The 20,049-nt window shown below is 44.0% G+C and overlaps 1 protein-coding gene and 1 pseudogene across 3 annotated transcripts; one reads left to right on the top strand and one right to left on the bottom strand.

Annotated features, from left to right (window-relative positions):
- Positions 1 to 7,157: 7,157 nt before the first annotated feature.
- On the top strand, positions 7,158 to 12,485 carry LOC133884862 (mitogen-activated protein kinase 7-like). Of its 3 annotated transcripts, none has more exons than XM_062324438.1 (10): positions 7,158 to 7,320; positions 8,589 to 8,997; positions 9,628 to 9,755; positions 9,909 to 9,968; positions 10,151 to 10,300; positions 10,394 to 10,549; positions 10,655 to 10,866; positions 10,982 to 11,074; positions 11,296 to 11,378; positions 11,466 to 12,485. In XM_062324438.1, the coding sequence occupies exons 1-10, from the start codon at positions 7,270 to 7,272 to the stop codon at positions 11,879 to 11,881; spliced, it is 1,758 nt and encodes a 585-aa protein (XP_062180422.1). In that variant the 5' UTR covers positions 7,158 to 7,269; the 3' UTR covers positions 11,882 to 12,485. The 3 variants fall into 3 exon arrangements, with proteins under 3 accessions (XP_062180422.1, XP_062180423.1, XP_062180424.1); XM_062324439.1 differs by lacking the exon at positions 7,158 to 7,320 and adding an exon at positions 7,371 to 7,818; XM_062324440.1 differs by lacking the exon at positions 7,158 to 7,320 and adding an exon at positions 7,847 to 8,107.
- Positions 12,486 to 13,849: 1,364 nt separating this feature from the next.
- On the bottom strand, positions 13,850 to 16,548 carry LOC133884861 (uncharacterized; annotated as a pseudogene).
- Positions 16,549 to 20,049: the final 3,501 nt, after the last annotated feature.

The raw sequence follows: 20,049 nt of genomic DNA, 5'->3' as shown, positions 1-20,049 counted from the left end.
ATATTTATTTAATTATTTATGTTAGAAAATATAAAAATAAAAAATTCTCCCTTGTGACACCTGAATTATGATGAAAGCCTGGATGGTGACTTTTGAGGAGAGATCAATCGGCCGATATGTAACCTCCGCAAATCGCGGCCCGTTTCTCTTCTTGGCGAACCAGCTCGCCCACCGACACCGAGGTTGTCATCTACTCTCGTGTGTCTTTGCACCTCGCTCGGTCGCCACGGTTGGACCGTACACCAGACACCCGGCACACTGGCCCGGAACTCCATCGGTGGCTGTTCAAACTTCAAAGTCAAAAAAAAATTACAATTTTTTTTTACCAGCGAAAAGATCAAAATTTGTGAAATTAGATTATTTTTCATCTTTTTCCTCTATAGGTCTCACATGTCAGTATTTTTTTTTCAAAATTAGATATTCCGTTTGCTTCTGAAATCTTATTCGCTCCTTCAAACACCAGACACCCGGCACACTGGCCCGGAACTCCATCGGTGGCTGTTCAAACTTCAAAGTCAAAAAAAATTTACAATTTTTTTTTTTACCAGCGAAAAGATCAAAATTTGTGAAATTAGATTATTTTTCATCTTTTTCCTCTATAGGTCTCACATGTCAGTATTTTTTTTTCAAAATTAGATATTCCGTTTGATTCTGAAATCTTATTCGCTCCTTCAAAGCCCTTTCTCTGCAACCCACAGAACGTTCGGGAGTGCCTCTCGTAACCAATCCTTTCCGTCGCTGTCTGCAAATGCTCATACAGTTAGACATCGCGTCGCGGTGCATCATCGATCAGCAGCTCCCGCGTTCGTCTGACGGCTCCGTATGTTGTGTGTGCTCTCCAATTGCACTATACGTGGCTGGCTTACCCAGCAAATGTTCAGTTACATGACACCCATGGCACACCCAGTTTTGACTACTACTACTACCACTGAGGCACCGCGAGAAACTGATGGACAAAGCGCGTGCCACCGCTGCCTCGATTTCGCCTCGGCTCAAGCACCCCGGAGCCGAAAGAGAGGAAAAATCACAGCACTCTCGCAGCCAAATCACCAGTGAAAAACCATGACATTTGGCAGCCTCACTAAGGGGCGGATCAACATTGAGGCTAGACGTGCATAGGATATTGAATAATTTTTATTTTCAGTTATAGATCATATATATTAGGTCCTTTATGGTACCTCTGACTTAACAAATGGAAAACATATATATTTAACTTAATAAGTGAAATATTTGGTTATTTTTGTTCTTAGTCTATCACTAAGCCTCACAGTGTGCTAGTACAAACGAAACTAAGATCCTTTCGCACCATGCTGATGAAAAAAGAGGAAGCCGCCACCGAAGATGGCGATAGATGACTTGTACCGAATTCAACATGTAAGCTATGGATCACGATCCTCTGACTTTAATGTTACCGTGATTTCATCACTAACGTACGGATTTAGCTCCATACGTTATTGACAAACAGTAAAATCCGAGATCCTGATCCACAAACTAAAGGGGAGGCGGAGTGCCCGACCACAACAGCGTAGGACAAGAGGAGGTACCATCAGAGAAATGGCACGGGCACAAGCACTGGCTCCTATCGCTCCCTTCCTTCCGGAGAGCAGCGAAGAAAGTGACCAGATCAGATGGGGTCCTGATAATTGACACATTGACCATGCTCCTCGCTTCCTCCATGCCCCGGCGGCCCCTGCGCTTGCCAAGCTCCTCTATTCCTGTCCATACGTACCACACGTCCGCATCAAAATAATTTGGATGTGAGCGCCCAGCTAGAAAGCGACGACACGAAGCCGAAATGAGCGGATCTTCTCTGCGTCATCGTATCATCGAGACATCTACAACAATCCATGTCAGCCAAACGTAAGAATGTATATATCATATTTTTGTCTATTGTAGAGTTAATATATTTAGATAGAAAAACTATCTAATATTCCATCCGTTCATAAATAGTAGATATTTTTTTATAGTCAAACTTTATATAATTTGACTAATATTTAATTAAATTATAAAAATATCTAGTATATAAAAATTATACACATATACTCACAATTCAAAATGATTTCATACTATATAGTTTTTATAGTTATACATGATATATTTTGTAAAAAAATCTTAGTCAAAATCTAACTTCAAAAACCGAAAAAAATACAGCTACTATTTCTTAATGGAGGGAGCAGTGTAAGACTGTTTATAATGCATTACAATATATATGTAGGCTTTAACACCTATTATATGTAGACCTGCTTTAAATTAGGAGTAAATGATATAACTAATTGGTTAAAAGAATCATATATTGTATCATCTATGGATAATTTTTATAACTGGCATTTGACTGCATTGCTCCTACCGGCAAGCGGCGGCGGTCACTCACCAGCCACCCCCGTACATACGGAATCACAGACAGTGAGACGGGACGCGTCAAGCTGCAGCAGCCGTCGTGCTGCGTCGCATTGCAGACGTGCTTTTCCTGGCGGATACCGGCACACCGCCACGGCGCCACGTACGGCCGCATATGGAGCCGTCGCACGTCGGGACAAGGGAGCGTAGGTTCGGTCTCGCCTGTCGTGGCTCTCGAGGCGTGCGTCACTGCTGAGTGCTGACCAGTTGGTGTGTGTGTGGCACCTGCTGCGAAGAGAGGCATGCATCACTCGGTGTGCGTGCGTACACGTGTACGCGATCCGATCGAGCGGCTGCAGATACGCCCCGTATAGATCCTTAGATATTTTGGTTCTCTATGGAATGGATTCTAAGCCTCTGAATCGGTGGGTGGGTGGCTCAACGGCTCAATTCGGCGCAGAGGAGGAAAAGGAAAAAAAAGAAGAAAAAAAAGAGAAAGAAGAGGAAAAGGAACCTATAATTTTTTAATGTATTGATATAGTATGGGCAAGATATCTTTAATAATTTAATGTAGGCATGCAATCCGACACTGCTAATCCCCGCGTGCAAGGAGGTTTCGCGTGCCACCCCAACAGCCCCCTCTTTTCCTTTTTTGGAAATTTTTTCCCTCCTGTCTTTCTTTTTTGGAAAACTTTACAAGAGAAAATTTTGGTTTAATCTTTTTTAGAAAAAGTGTGCACGAGAAAAGCACAGCTCAAAAAAGTTTTAAGAAAAAAATAATGAGAATTTTCGTTAAAAAATTACGTAGGCCTCAGGCAATAGTCATGTGTTTCGAGCGCGGAAATTTTCCCATGCAATCAGTGCAGTATGAGGAAACGTCCGCCAGCCATTCCTTTGGAGAGACAAAAAGGGACGGATAGAGAAAGCTGACCAATCAATGGCCGACAGCCAATTTTCCAAAAAAAAAAAAAAACGGCCGACAGTTGCGTGCGCAATGAATTGGCGGGTAGCGAAGGCGAGCGCTTGCATGTCGTGCGTCTCGTTTTGCCGTAGACTACAGCCTGATCGATGCTCGGTGTTGACTGTGCAAAGCATCCACGTGCCGTGAAACCCACTCGCGAAATCAACCGCCCCCTCGCATGGCGCCATCGGCTGATCACAGTACTCGGCGGACCGAGCACGGCGCCCGCCGAGCCGCGCCGCGCCGCGCCGCGCTGCCCGGAGCCGGAGGGTGCTGCGGTCGGCGCCCGCGCGTCCGTTTCTCCACATCAGAGCACGCGGTCTCAGGCGTGTTCCGCATGCCGATTCGCTCACCCCGCACAGACCACATGCGGCTTCGGACACATGCGCGTGGCCCGGCGGATCGCACGCCGATCGAGCGCGACCGGCAGACGGAGACCGCCAGGGGCCGTGCGGGCGGCGCACATGCGAACATGCCCGGGATCTCGGCATGTGCGCCGTGGGGTATAGCTCGTACTCACGGGGTGGAAGTTTTGGCACCCCACCACAGCTGTAAGTTTTATTCGGAGCTCGTTTGACTATAAGGTCTGATCTTATATATTTACAATTTAAATTTAATTTATATTATCATACATAGTAAAAGTTATTATAAAATTTATGTGGATCAAGAAAAATTATATACAAGAAAACAAGAAAAAATATAAATTATTATATATCACGCTATAAATTAAATATAGACTAAAAATACATAAAACCAAGGTTTAATAATATTATTTTCTCCCGATGGTAGAAGCCACGTTGACAAGGGACGCCTTTCTCGCTCTAAGATGAGGACGATGGACCGATGGCAGCTAGCCACGCTGATTGAGTTGAGAAATATCTACGCGGTTGAGCTGAGGAGCTGAGGCTGCGGAGGCCTCAGGAGCATGAGGGCGATGCTCCACGGTGGAGCTGAGCCCAATGAGGACTCATGCCTTCGTCCCGTCTCAAATCTTGAATCTCTAATGAAAACCGTGCAGAATCACAAAATTTTTAAAAAATAAAAGCTAAGGCTCCCGAGCCATTCCAATTCACACGCTGCGAGGGATCGGTGCTCAGTCAACGTGTGTGCGTGATCCATGCCGCTTATAATTTAATCGCTGCCCCAGCAACTGACAATATCCGGATCCGGCAGGTTCCATCTGCTAGCACCTCAACGTCAAGCTCTTGAGGACGGCGTGTTGATAGAGGAAGTGTGACTGGTCGTGTTCTTAACAGTACCACGTCCATTGGGAGACTCAGATGAGAGCATGTTGGGCCCAGTTTATATACTCGTTAACTCCTTTTGAGTTTTGATTGGCGTGTGAAGATACAATGATTGATATATATACATATCACCGTCCGGTAACTGTTTATTGAAGAATACCGGGCACATGCTTATTACTTTTGCAATGTATGCTTTCAAAGAAGGCTAAATTTTGTTTCACACCTATCTCTAATTCCAAGGGAGCTAATATACTAGTTTACCTACTCAAGAACTATATACCATGCTTTGCCAGCACACCTACTCCATCGATTGGTGCCACCGACACCCCACCTTCTCACTTTGGCGTGTTCCATAGTGTCATAGTGACGCCACTAAAACTATATGCATAACATATATATATAGACAAAATTGGACGAACAACTTGATCGATCACAGTTTCATATATGGAGAAAGATAATATATATCAATGGACCCTTTGCCTAAAAAAATTGTATCCGAGGAGCCCACTGAGGTGAGTGGGCTAGCCAACTTAGGTGTGACGGGAACTATTTCCTCTGACGTAAGGTCATATGAACGTAGTTACTGCATGTAGACTCACGCGTGTAAGGGCTCATATATCGATGACCACGTTACAATGTCAGAGAATCTCAATCGGATGAGATTCCTCCCTTCTACAAATTTATTGAAAGATATGTCTCTCCCTTCCGATCACATTTAGTTAAAAAAAATTATTGCATCTACCATATTAAAGATGGCCAAATAAATCGTGTTTACTAGACTGACCCGAGGCAGGATACTGTAGACACGGCTCAGTCACGGCACGGCTCGAGCCGAGACGGGCTGGACTGGCACGGCATGAGGCCACATATGGTGGCTGGTCCGAGCGCGTGGCATGACGTGCGGGCACGGCTAGGCATGATCCAGCCCAACACGTATAGGTCCAATTATTTTCTATTTTCTATATATATTTTAATTTTATAGTTACTTTCTATATTTTATCTCATTTTTATCTATTTTTTTATATTTTAATTTTGTAGTTATTTTTTTATTTTATCGGATCTGCTGTGCCGACAGGTTACCTGTGTGCCATTGACCACTCGTGGCGTCGTATCCGTTGTGCCCGTCGGGCCGACTATGCCGCCAGACCGCAATCGTGTCTGGACCAGTCCGATACGACACGGTGTCCGACGAGCCGTACAGTGGACCGAGAGGGAGGCATGTGGACTAACACGGCACGACTCAAGCTAGACCCATACCGGGCCAGCCCGCGTGGCCCATTTGACTATACATCCTATTAGAAAAATCTCAATATAGGTCACAAGGGTCAAGAGACCGAGGTAAAATTATGCAACAAACCTACACTACTTTTTGTTGAGAAATCAACAACCCTACTCGGACGCTGCATGTAACTTGCTTAAAACAGACATGTGAACCCATTATCGAAATTATCCTGCCCACAACAAAAGTTAAGACTTAACCACCGACTCGTGCAACTGCAAGGCAGAGACGACGCAGAGTCATGCCGCTGGAAAAAAGATTTCAGAATCCGAAGCGTGCCTAAACTATTCCAACAAGTTGCTTCAACGAGAGAGCAAAAGCATGTGTGCCACGCAACAGTTTAATCAGAAAGGGTCAGTGGCCAAGCATCGAGGTGATAGCGAAAATTGCACCATTAACACAAGGGATAGTTGGGGTATCGGCCTCACGCTTCAGCGCCGACTGAACGCACCACCTACTCCACCAGGGAGGGGCCTGTCACGCTGGGAATAGGAAACTTCCCACTAGCCCTTACGCACATATATTTTTATTAAAATCAATTATTTATGTTAGAATTTATATTAAAGGGTTAGAAAAAAATAAAATAGATAAGAATCAATAAATAAATGAATATCAGATAAAAATAATAAATAGACGAGATAGTTAATACGCCCATACAACATATAAAATTGCATTTCTCAGCATGTCACTAGCAAAATTGTACCGCACGGAATGGTACTTGGCTGGATCCCAGGTCACATTCATTACAGAAACTCCAATAAGATTCTAGACACATATGCTGCGGAGAATCATGATTATTTTCCTTGAATCATAGAGAAGAATCAAGGTTGCGAGTATAAGGAATATTCCATTTTCACGTTGGCGATGACCTATAATATTGGCCCCCCCTAAAGCTTGATGAAGTTAAATAAGACTATAAATTTCATGTTTAACTCTCATAATTAGAGTCTAAACCTATGCAATGCCTAATTCATAAGCAAGTTTTTTCTTCTTATTTTTCGCCGGATTGCTTATCCAAACAATTATAAATTTCAAGTATTTTTATTTATTGTTTTGAGGCGTTCAAGACACATATTCTGGACATGTAAAATAAACCTTATCCGCATAGCGAGTTAAACCCTGCAAGGCAAAGCCACGTCAAACCCAGCTAGGCAACGGAAGGCATCCAGTAAGAAAAATAGTACCAAAACTACCCCTAATATATCCCCGGAATTACTACATGTACCACAAACAAGCTCAGCTTCCACTCGAGGGGCAGAGCCGTCCACCTACCGAAAGAACACCCACCCCTGCACCGCACCACGGCGAGCGGCATATAACCAAGCGGCTCTGCTGCTCCCCGTCCATCTCCTCCTCGTCTTCCTTGCCCGCGATTTCGCTGCGGATTAAAGCGGGCAAGACTTCACTTCTCCAGCGAGATCTCTCGCAGCGGCCGGCGGTCTCCAACCATGCCCGAGGCAAATGCGGGCGGGCTCGCGCAGGCGGAGCAGCGGAAGAAGGTGGGAGACCTCGGTTCCGGAGTGAAAGATTGCTTCTTTTCTGCCTTCTTGCTGCCATGGATGTGGAGTCCTGCGGGGTTCGTGGGCGGTGGTGCCGTGAGCTGTGGCTCTCGTGGTGGATAAGGATATGGCCTTGGCCTTTATCTTTTCCGGATTGGATAGGCTGGAGCTGCTGGTTTTGCCGGGGATTCCTTGCGGTTCTGATCCAAACTATGTTGCTTCCTGTGGGCGAGGATTTGCTTCCTGTGATAATGGGATTTACCATAGTGATTTCTTGCCTTCTTAGGAGATCCTGTCTTATCCGAATTATCCTCGTCTTCCTCAAAATCCTCCTTGGCGTATCTGCAAGAAATCCACTCTGTCTTCAGTTAAGGCATCGAATCCCCAAATTTTGGGCTCTTTTTACGCTATAGTTAAGGGGGCACGGTAATTCTTGTTTACCACGCAACACCGGTGAATGAGGAGTCTTGGTAAACGGGTATTGGATTCGGTGACTTGGTATGTTTATCCTAATACATGTCGGCGTATTTTCTTTCTCTAGTTGACAAGGATAGCTTAGCGCTGCACATATAATCCGTGGCCACTAGGGATGCTTATTTACTGATGGTTCAAGCCGAGGAAGGTATTTACAGTGGTGATCATTAGCCTTGACCAAGGGCTTGAGCGATCATTTGTTCTTTGGCTGAAGGCAAAGGTCAGTCTACGTTGGGTCAGAGGGGGTAGAGGCTGCAGTGTTTTGGCGTTTGAGTTATTTTGATTGCTGGCCTCAGTTTGTGGTGTGGCGTGGGTGAGTAGAAATCAGGCTAAGACTCTACTGTTTCATTGGTTTACTTAGTGATAAGAAACTTTCTCTTGGCGCATCTCAGAATCTGTAGTTGTCCCTTGCTATCTCTGGAAGAGTCGTTGCATATGTTCCTCTTGGGGATTTCATCTCTATGCTTATTTTTGCTGTGGAAATTGTTTGAATCAGGTATTCCAGTTTGGTATAACCGTATAAGTTTCTTGCTGAAGTAACCACATTAGGATTCTGCTAGGGCCATCTAAAATAATGCACCAAAACTTCTTTTGGTGTTTCAGCTGTTTAACAGACGAAGAAGATGTAATTCCGTTGAATTTCTCCCCCTTTTCCAAGCCAAATGTCATTGCCTGCATTCTGTAATAGTTGACTTTGACATATCTTTCAGAACAAGAACGTTTATTTTGTGAAACGTAGAACAAGAAAGTTTATGGTGTGCACATTGTTAACGTTTTCACTATTAAACTTTCAGAATTCACCAGAGATGGATTTCTTCAGTGAATATGGCGATGCCAACAGATACAAAATTCAGGAAATCATTGGTAAAGGAAGTTACGGGGTTGTTTGTTCAGCTATTGACCAACATACTGGTGACAAGGTAGCAATCAAGAAAATACAGAATATCTTTGAGCATCTATCTGACGCTGCTAGGATCCTCCGTGAGATCAAGCTGCTTCGGCTTCTAAGGCATCCTGATATTGTTGAGATCAAACATGTAATGTTACCTCCATCGAGAAGGGACTTCAGAGATATTTATGTTGTCTTTGAACTGATGGATACCGACCTCCACCAAGTTATTAAGGCTAACGATGACTTAACAAAGGAACACCACCAGTTCTTTCTCTATCAGATGCTTCGTGCATTGAAATATATCCATACCGGTATGCAACTTCAGAGATTCCTTATTTCCCCTGAAAGGTCTTCTAAGCTCTATTCATAGTGTGATGATGCTGCTTTTCTGTTTTCAATCAGGAGTATGAATGGTTCTGAGTTCTGATTAGCATTTGCACACAAATTCCACTTTGCTAATAAACGACAAGGACTTGTTTTGTACTCCTCATTCTTTATAGTAGTTGTTTCTCCTACCTATCCCACTATTGTCATGTGTGTATCGTGTTCTTGATCATTCCTTTGCTTTCTCATGTTAGCTTTGAGGCTTTGATTACGTAGTATTCTGTTATTTGTGTCGAAAAAAGAAAATATCTTGCACATTCTCCGTGCTTAGATGGAAATATAAATGCATATACTCTTGATGTTAAAAATACCCTAGCAAACTTAGCAAATTTAATTTGCATTCTATGAGTAGATACATCAATTCCTGAACTTCTTTGCGATAATTTCGTTGCACACACTTTCAGTTTATTAATTTCTTTTGTGTAAATCCTTATTTAGATTCTGCGAGATTGAAATGTGTGTACTGTTTTTACATCGAATCTGCCATATGCATTTTCATCTCTGTCATAGAGCAGACTGTTGAGCTATTCTCTGATGACTTGTTTATTTGGCTGCAGCTAATGTTTACCATCGTGATTTAAAGCCAAAAAATATATTAGCAAATGCTAACTGCAAACTCAAGATATGTGATTTTGGACTAGCAAGAGTTGCGTTTAATGACTCTCCTACCACAGTTTTCTGGACGGTATGTTATTTCATCAGTTTCACTATATTTGATTCACGATACTTCATTTTTTATCAAATCCTCTATGACAACAAGAATCCTACTTGAAAATGACTTGAAACTGAAGTCTACTTGAAACTGAAGTCTCACTGTTTGCTTCAAAATGACTTGCAGGACTATGTTGCTACTAGATGGTACAGGGCTCCCGAGCTGTGTGGGTCTTTCTTTTCTAAGGTATAATCAATTTCCTAATACTTCAGCTTTGCTTATTATTGCAATTGTTTGTGCTGCCTTTTTATTTTTATAGCCTAAGAAATATATTTAGTTTTAGTTATATTCAGCTAATGTTGAATATCTATGCTTTTATCCCATATCACCATGTGGATTTTTGTTATTAAGTTGATTCTTTTGTGCAGTATTCACCAGCTATTGATATATGGAGCATTGGTTGCATTTTTGCGGAGATTTTGACTGGAAAGCCTTTATTTCCTGGTAAAAATGTGGTTCACCAGTTGGATTTGATGACTGATCTCTTGGGCACACCATCAACAGATACTATTTCGCGGGTATGATTTATTGTTTATGGAAATATCAACATATTCAATACTCAAGCATAAATGATTACAGAGTCTCAAATGTTTTTGTTCCTACAACTGCAGATTCGAAATGAGAAAGCAAGGAGGTATCTGAGCAGCATGAGGAGGAAACAGCCGGTACCCTTTTCAGAGAAGTTCCCCAAAGCAGATCCTTCAGCGCTCAAGCTCTTACAAAGGCTTCTAGCATTTGATCCTAAGGATCGACCGACTGCTGAAGAGGTAGGTTTGTCTTAATGAAACATATATTTTATGTTTGCACTGCTATCGTTCGTGTTAATTCACAGAATAATATTATAACAATAAGTGTGTTGCATGCATGATCAGGCGCTGGCTGATCCCTATTTTAAAGGCATTGCAAAAGTGGAGAGGGAACCATCTTGCCAGCCAATTTCAAAGATGGAATTTGAGTTTGAACGGAGACAGTTTACTAAAGAGGACGTCAAGGAACTTATATTCCGGGAGATACTGGAGTACCATCCTCAACTACTAAAGGATTACATGAATGGCTCTGAAAAAACAAGCTTTCTATATCCTAGGTTTTTTACCTTGACCATATCTTTTAGTTTCTTTTCCCTCTTGTTATTTTGTTTCTACACGGTAGTATTCACTACATATGTCCTTAATAGTTCTTGATTCTCTTTTATTATGCAGTGCTGTCGACAATTTCCGGAGGCAATTTGCTAGCTTAGAAGAAAATGGAGGGAGGAATGGCACATTCGACAGGAAGCATGTTTCTCTCCCAAGGTAGCTTCATTGATTTTTTTCCCCATTGTTTTCCAATGATTTGTTCTTCCATGTATTAATTATGTTGAAATTGAGAAAAAAACGGTAAAATGTGTTAGTTACTTATAGGATTTTCTGCCATGTACATGGCATCTAACGTATTGGACGATGGGCTGGGGTATCACAAAATCCAGAATTTTTTTGCTCTAACTTGACTTCTGACCTTGATTGGCTGCTTGCAGGACTACAACCGTTCACTCCACTCCAATTGCTCCGAAGGAAGGTCCGGCTGCAACATCCCAGGTTCCTCAAAGGATTCCAACAGGTCAGTGTTTCTCTTTACTGGTGACTACCCAGCAGCCTTTATCCGATAGCATTGATCTGACATGTTTCATCTTTGCCAATCTTGCAGCTAGACCAGGAAGAGTGGTTGGCCCAGTACTACCATTCGAGAAAGCAAGCGTTACTGATCCACACAATGCGCGAAGGGTGGCAAAGAATCCAGTGGTTCTTCCAGCAACCACCAACCCATCAGTCTACTGCTACCACCTGAAGCCGGACTGCTCCGACAGACAGCATCAACAGGAGCTTGAGAAAGATCGCCTGCAGTATAGGCCAGGGCAACATCTCGTGGATGCCAAGGTGGTGCCTGAGATGGCCCGGGGCATGGGGTCGTCACGATACTATGTTTCGAAGGGGGTACCCAAAGCTGATCTGACAGACAGAGCTGCCCTCCAGCAGGGGAGCATGCTACACGGTATTGCTCCCTTCAATGGGATCACGGCGGTCGCCGGTGCTCTTCACTATGGAGTTACAAGTTTGTACTAGAGCAAATGGCCAGTCTGTTCATTGTGCTTGCCCTTGCTTGAGGTTGAGGGTAATAAGATTGGAACCGGAGCGACGCTCCAGCTGCCCTTCCAGTTGGAAATTCAGAGCGCCGACGGAAGGTGCTTGCCTGATCAACTATGCAAGCGTCCTGAAAGGATTTTTATGGCGAGCGCTGTCTTTTTTTTCTTTTTCGAATACGCAAGAGAATTGCGTGTCATTATATTAAGATAAAGAGATAACTAAGTACAAAATCGTACCGATGACCGGGTTAGTTTTTAGTTACATTTACGCCCTGGTCTAATAGACGCTACCCCGACCTAGGACTCACCGCATCAAGATCCTCGGACCAGCTGCTCCCCCCACGCACCACATTCGTTGCTGTTGTTTGATAAGCAATGTGCCAATGATCTCGTGCCAATTTTGTGTTCTTCCTGATGCCCCAAAAAGTGTAAAAGGAAGGAGGGTGAAAGGGTAGGGGTGAAAATTCTCAGAGTCGGTTTTGAAGAAGGGGAAGGATTATCCATCTAAAAAAGGTTGTGGATATGTGTATATTACAACATTAATTTTGTATTTAACTATTTGAAATAGTCCGCTTCATGTTCAAGGAATAGCTTTATGCATGTTACGTCAGGTAAAAACGTCCTTGCGGGGAAAAAATATGAAGAAAAATGCTAAAAGCCTCTTTCGAACACATGAAACAAATGAAACAACACGAGAATTTTAGAGAGAGGGGGGGGGGGGATATTTGCATTCGACGGAAAGAAATCTTCGAAAATTTCAATGAAAACACCACAAGCAGTATAAGTCAGAATGGAAGGATCGAGGATAGAATTATAGTGATTTCTCATTATGATTTTAGGACATTGATACCGGCTACTACTGGCTTTGTATTCCCGCTGGAGTAGAGCCGGCAAAACCTAAGACTAGGGATGGCAATCGGATACGATAGGTACGGGCAGTGCTCATCCATGCCTGTACTTATCGTTTTACCTGCCCACTGGTGAAGTGGCTGGCTCTAAACTCGTCGCCCGCAGGTATACCCGTTTACTCGTGGGGCGGTGGGGCGGGTTGGGGCAGGATGGCAGTGCGAGATGTGGCAGCACGACGTGGCGTGGCGGGGCGAGGCGTGGGGCGGCGGCGTGATGAGGTGGGGTGGCGGGGTTGGCTGACGTGATGGGGCTACGCGGGGTGGCAGGGTTGGTCATCACGATGGGGATGAGCAGGGTGGTAGGGCTGGCCTGCGCGGGTCGACGCGACGAGGCTACGTGGGGTGGCGGGACTCGCATGCGTGGGGCGACAGGGCTCGCATGTCAGTTCTTAAGGCATTCGGCCCAGCTCAGGACCCAACCGCGACTAACCGCATCGAGAAATCATGGCATCTTGGTCCAGAACGCCTCGAACTGGAAACGACGGCGACTGGGCGTGCGCAAGGATGTAGAGAGCAAGAGGGGATAGTGGTCGGAGCAGTCAGTTGACAGCGCTTGCAAGAAGCATTCCGGGAACACAGTCTCCCAATCCGTGGAGACCAACGCCCTGTCCAGGCGTACGAGCGTGGGGTTTGATGGTTCATTCGACCACGTGTAGCAGCGCCCAAAGAGTTGTAAGTCCTTCAGCTCATGTTCATTGATGAAATGTCGGAACCTCGCAATAGACCGTCGATTGATATTGCCATTGTTTTTGTCGGAAGCAGCAGCAACCATGTTGAAGTCCCCGAATAACAGCCAGGGTCCCATCTGGGACGCTCGTATTTCCACAAGCTCGGCGAGGAAGCAAGTCTTGAGAGCCTCATAAGTAGAGCCTTATACAGCCGTCAAGAGGAATGGAGGCTCGTCCGGCAACGAAAGCATGACGCTAATGGAGAAGCTTCGCACTTGAACAATAGACATGGACAACGGCTGACGACAAGCCACAAGGATGCCCCCTCTAGTCTCGGCAGCCGGCAAAAAAGAGTAGGCAGAGAAAGCGGATCCACACATCTCGTTAACGAGGAAGGGCGAGATTACATCAAGTTTGGTTTCTAACAAACACACAACCGAAACGTTGTGATCCACTAACTGCGTACATACAACGTCACGTCGGGCTCGGCTGTTAAGCCCGCGGACATTCCAGCACATGAAGTTATGGTTATCCATCAAGAACCATCAGCGGGAAGGAGCGGCACCTAGCATGCCGGATCATCGTCGGCGACCGAAGCAGTCGAGGTCGCGCAGCCGTGGTTGGGGAATTACTCACGGATCGCCTTAAGGTGCGAGTCAGACAAAGGCCTCTCGAATAACTGAAAGTATTCCTGGCGGAGCTGTGGAGTGATCGATTCTCCATCCCGAAGGAGACCAAGCCTCTTCATCGGAAGAGCCTCCCCGCGCTTGGAGGGACGGAGAGCAGAGAGGCCGGTGCGAGCTGCAATGCGATTGCTTTGTCTTGGGCCTTGAACAGAACTTGACGGCCGGCGCTGTTAGGGGAGTCGGGACTTCCTTGGTGAGACGTTGTAGAAAGGAAAGCACCGGTGTTTGGGCATAGGTAGGCGGCGGTGCGACGTCTGAGCTCCTGCTGCCGGCAGGGGCGGAACCAGTTGCCGAACCGAGCGATCACTGCTGCTCGTCGTCCAGAGCGAGTGCCAGGCCTTGATGCTGATCCCCGCACAGCACGGCAGAATGCGTACCTTCATTAATTCACAAAAAGAATTGAGAAAACTCAGAAACTCGGCAGCAGAGTCAGAGCCATTCTAACAAGTACAGTAGCTGCTTTCGACTTCAGAAGAATCTCAAGACCTTCTTTGAGTTCACTACTCAAGACATGTTCCACTTTCTCTTCATGGTCGATGAGAGTCTTGTATGGTATTCTCATCACTTTTTTTCTTGACAGTGAAGAGTTCGCCAGAAATTTTTTTGAAGAGCTGAAAATGACAGGTTTGGAGGGCAAGTGAGAGTGTGAGACTAAAAGTTCGGACATATCACTAAGGGCTGTTGTTTCACCAAAAGGAAACGAAGAATGAGATACTTTCCCATAACCGACACTCGGGCAGCGTAGAAAAAGGGTGTTACCTTTCAATTTGTTTGCTAATATACAATGCACTGCATGCCGGAACAACTGGAAGTCAATGCACCCAATCTGCTCTGCAAGTGAAGCCTTCTGGACCTTGTCTCCTGATACAAAACCTTCCAGAACATGGCCCTGGTCCATTTCAGAAAGCACCATCTTTGCTGCAATTACACGACGTTGCAACTTCTTCCTGTCCTTCCACTCCTGTGTCAATCCAAACTGGGTCGTGTACTCATGCAGTATTTGAAAAGAGAACACAATACAAAACATCAAAATGGCTGAGATCATCACATTGATTTTTGTTAGAACCTAAAGCATGAGAGTTCAATGACTTCATCACATCTGTTCATTAAACTAAATGCTACATATAAATCTGCAAAACTTCAATAGCCAGGACAGCTGCTGCTATCAACATTTCAGTACTGAGGTATTCTTTGTTTCTTTTAAGATGCAAATCATGACTGTAGATGGGAACATGGCATGCAAGAAAAGGATGATGCAGACCTAATCATCGCATGCCTTTCTTTCTTCGATCTCTTATCAGAACGTGAATTGAGCTCAAGCAGTCCTTTTGGAGGTGTAATCCAGATCTCTCCTTTCCATATCAACATCAGGTACAATTTCTTCAGCAAATGGAATCTAAGCATGCTCATGTGACGAAGTTGAATCTTGTTTTTCTGAATTTGGCTCAAGCAGTGCCCTCAGCAGAGCCAATCATCACCTGTAGAAGATCTCCACCTCCAAAATTGAAAACCTGAGCAACTGTTCCTACAAGCTTGCCAGTGTCCTGTGAGACGAACAAATTTCAAGCCTGCCTGTGCCCATCTTGCAGCTTCACTTTCTAATGGAACTCAACAAATGAAGCAACACGAACTTGAAAATAAAACATGTTGCAAGACATGTACCTTGACAATAACTCTCATGCCAACAAGGTCGAGTGAATAGAATTCATCTTCCTCAATTTCTGGCCTATCTCCAGCTTTCACAAGTATAGCTGAACCAACTATTTGCCTAGCCTAAAAAGAGAATGACAAACGAATCGTATCAGAAGCTAAGTGTATGGCTAGATAAGGTAAAGCAGTGAGACATCGCACGCTACTCAAAGAACAATTATATGCCAGAGACGTGCACGGCAAACAAAACATTAGCTAGCTTGGGATGGAGTACTAGTATGCAGCTTGAGAGGAACAGAAATACAAATACAGAACACGAATGTTGCATTAAGTCAGGCGTTTCCTGCAAGTAGCCGACTGCAATTCTACACCGGTGCTAGGCTGGCTGCTCGTCCTAAAACTTAAAGCATGGCTAATTACCACGCTTTGTCTACGACTAGCTGAGTTAAATAGATTAACAAAAGCAGCTGATTCGGTGGGAATGCAAAATAAACAGACCTCATCCAGATCACCGACCCCAGCAAAGCTGACGATCCAACTCTTCTTCCCCGTGCGAGCCCTTCCTCGAACAAGCTCGAATTCCCTGACCTGTTTCTTCCCAGCAGCACGAGCCCTCAGCCGTATATCTGCACCTGTCGGACCACGCCGCAACAGTAGATGCAAGCAATCAAACGAACCTCTTCTCAAGATTATACACATACATCGTGCTAGACTGGGATAGATTCAGGCAACCAAACACAATTCCTCTTGCTGTACTCGCGCGTCGCTGAACAGGAGCACTGCTCCTTACGAGCCGACGTGAGCGCGACGTAGCGGCACGGGAGAAGGCGGGAGGAGGATGCAGGGAGGCGTCGAAGGGCGCAAGAAGGGTAAGGGGTAGCTACAGGGGCAGGGAAGGCAAAGCGGCGCCGTGACAGAGGCGATACCCAGAGACGCCATGCACATCGTGAGTTCTCATTGCCGCCGGAGAAGTGGCAACAATGAAAGACCAAAGCGGATAGGCAGGGTAGAAGAGACCTGACCTTTTTATTTTTATATTTTTAAATTAAAAATTGTAAATATATATAATCGTTTTGAAAATTTTCAACTCTATAAAATTTCACTGTACTAATTTCCTCAAAATTCGAAATATTATTGAAATATATTTTTATTTGTTGGATTAAAAAATAAAAATTCTGTGCTGCAGCATTAGATGGTTTTAGCATGAGGCCCACGGGCCGCTGCAAGCCTGGGACGTGTGATTGGGCTGTCTGCTACGTCCGAATGGGCTGTTTTTAAGGAAATGGGCTGCACTTTCTTACAACGTTTTCGTCACAATCCTTTAGTCCCAGCCCAAATTTGATTCTATTTCCAAATATATATGTCTTTTTAGAGAACCTGCGCGTAGCTGAAGGATAGGAACGACGTTGCTCGCCCCATCCACCGGAGTTCCGTTGCTCGCCCCATCCACCGGATTTATTCTCTAGCAGAGTACATGCGCACCTTTAGTAGTAATACGTATTCTAGTGCACTGGAGGTCATGAGCCTCACAATCCCTTCCTAATGTGTATATAGACACGTGTATATATATATATATATATATATATATATATAAATGATGTATGATGTGAGTATGGAGTATGTGAATAGTATGTATCCTAGTTACCTTCTTAAAAAGAGAAGTTCTTTTAGATAATAAAAAAAAAATCCTTGCCTCGGACTCCACGGGAGCTAGTAGCCTTTACTTAGGTGTGTTTGGTAGAGATACGTGAGAAATTATCTAAATAATATTCTAATAATTATTGAGTAGATCATTTACATGATCACAATCATAATAATTAGCCAGCAGTTTTGATATGTGTTTTGTGCTAAGATCGGAATACGCCATCACAACCCAACTTAATAAAGAGCGAGTAATGAAATTATATTACAAGCTTTTAGAGAATTATTATTTACAACAATTTATAACACACGAACACTAAGAGGATAAAAGAACAGTCTCATCTCCTAACCACCTAGAGGTAATACGCAACGAAAAATAAAATCTATAAACAATAAAAGATGGGTGGAGCTATTTGTCCTGAGGTATCATCCAAAAACTCATCACTCGAGTAGTTTGTACTACTCTGCCCGTTACCTACATCGACAGATGTGAAATAACCGAACAACAACTACTCACCTGTAAAAGCAGCGTGAGTACTAAAGTGCTCCAAAGACTTAATACATAACAAATACATATAATAATATGACTCCAAAAATTATGTATTTGGATGAATTAGTAAGAAGTTAGCCACAAGATTTAGCATATTGATATGCAAAAGTAATTTTGACATTAAAATGTGAGTATCTACACTTAACCATACATATCCTTTTATACTGAGATCCATAACATAAACATATATATAACATAACCATCTTATCTCATCAATAGTCATCACCGATCATTTCCTAACATATCATATCATGCCACACCAGTACTTGCGCCTGCTGCAAACGAATAAAAATATGTTCATAATCGAGAGCGTAGCAATTCGAATTGTTCTTACACCCTATATAGGTATATCTTTACTCACATGACTCAATGAACATTTGAAGTATTAAGTCAACTTGCGTGACCTGACAGATCCACATAAAGGGGTATTTGCGTCAAATTTTTCTAAATAAACTCTGATCAATTGGGACGTGCCTCTAGGAGTGATAAGTCATCATCTAGAACTACTGATATTTTTCGGAGATCTATTAAATTTGTGAACCTGCCTCTAGCCCCGCATTTGCAGGAATTCAGTACGCGTGCTACTGAAATAGTACATGTCCAGTGATAGCCCAATTGAAACAGTAAGCAATAGTAATACCTGATCGAGAATATGATGACCTGAAAGGCCGGTTAAGGTCCAGGGTGTCTGGATCTCTTCGTCCTAGCTTAGTGGATGCGTAGGATTATAAAAAAGTCACATTTAATTGTTTGTATCTATTATTATGATTTAAATTGATGGGTATAAATATATAGTTTTATTTTAGCTATTTGAGTTTTACTGTACAGTCTAACCTAATGATTGTAGGCTCCATAACCATTCTGAAATGAGACTTGTCAATATTATAAAATTATTTTTACATGAGTAAAAAATCATAATATTAAATATTAAATCTACTTATACAGTTTTAGATTCAATCAACTAAACATATCCAGATAGATACAACTAAAAAAAATATTTTTTTTAACAAATATAACTCCGTTCAATCTACTCCACCTAAACTAATTATAGGATACAATCCTGCGGAACCGAACACAACCCTTATTACTTTTGGACCAGCAATTTTGTCGACCCCAATCAGCTATGCTCCATCGGTGCGCGAGGGACAAGCTGCAGCTCCTTTGTCGCTGTCCCTCCCCAGCTTATCCCACCAAATCTAGCCTTCGCATTCATTGCCATTACCCGGATGGATCCCCCGCTGCAAATACGAAAGCTCGATCGGTCGGTCCATTTCGAATGCCGTAGCTGACGCTGGCGCAAGCCCAATCGAGCAACTGTGCCCGTCGCTCGACACCTCCCTTTCGGAGCAGCGCACAGAGAGGCTTCGCCTGCCGCCTGCCGCGCGCGATAGATCGCCCTGTCGCGCGTCGTCGTTGCGACGCAGCCGTCGCACGGCCGCGCGCAATTAACGCTTCGGCGCGCGCGTGCACTTTGAGTCTCCGCGAAGGCGCAGGCAATAGCTTAGCTCGCGCCACCGGCCATGGCCGGCCGTTGATCGATCCACGCGATGCACGGCGTCGCTGTCTCGGATCGATCGGTGGCTTGCAAAGACAGTTTCCTCCCGGCCAGCTCTCCGGCACCAGCATTAATGAAACCCGGCCGAAAAACGCCGTACCGTGCGTGCATGTGCGACCGTTGCGAACTTGCGATTCGCTGGCGCGCCGGATCAGCGCTTAATTCGCTTTCGACAAGATGATCGCTGTCCAGTATCTGACTGGGTTAGAGCCTAGCCTGTTGCAACGCATAAAATTTATAGAGACCGGAAAAAAAGAACTTGCACTTCAATTCTTGGAAAAATTCTCACGCTACAAATGGGATCTTAATAAAAGTGCACTGCTTTACACTGAAGCTAATGCGGCCATTAGGCGTTAGAATTTCGTTAAAATTTTAGGAATTTCAAAGGAGAATGGAATATCTAATTTTGAAATTTTCTTTCACCAACATATGGATCTCACGAAATTTTACAAACTTTGATCTTTACTCCCATGAAAAAAAAATTATAAAA

Source organism: Phragmites australis, chromosome 11, assembly GCF_958298935.1.
Source record: "Phragmites australis chromosome 11, lpPhrAust1.1, whole genome shotgun sequence".
Taxonomy (NCBI): Eukaryota; Viridiplantae; Streptophyta; class Magnoliopsida; order Poales; family Poaceae; genus Phragmites; species Phragmites australis.
The sequence above is the reverse complement of the archived record's forward strand: the minus strand, read 5'-3'. Positions and strand labels throughout refer to the sequence as shown.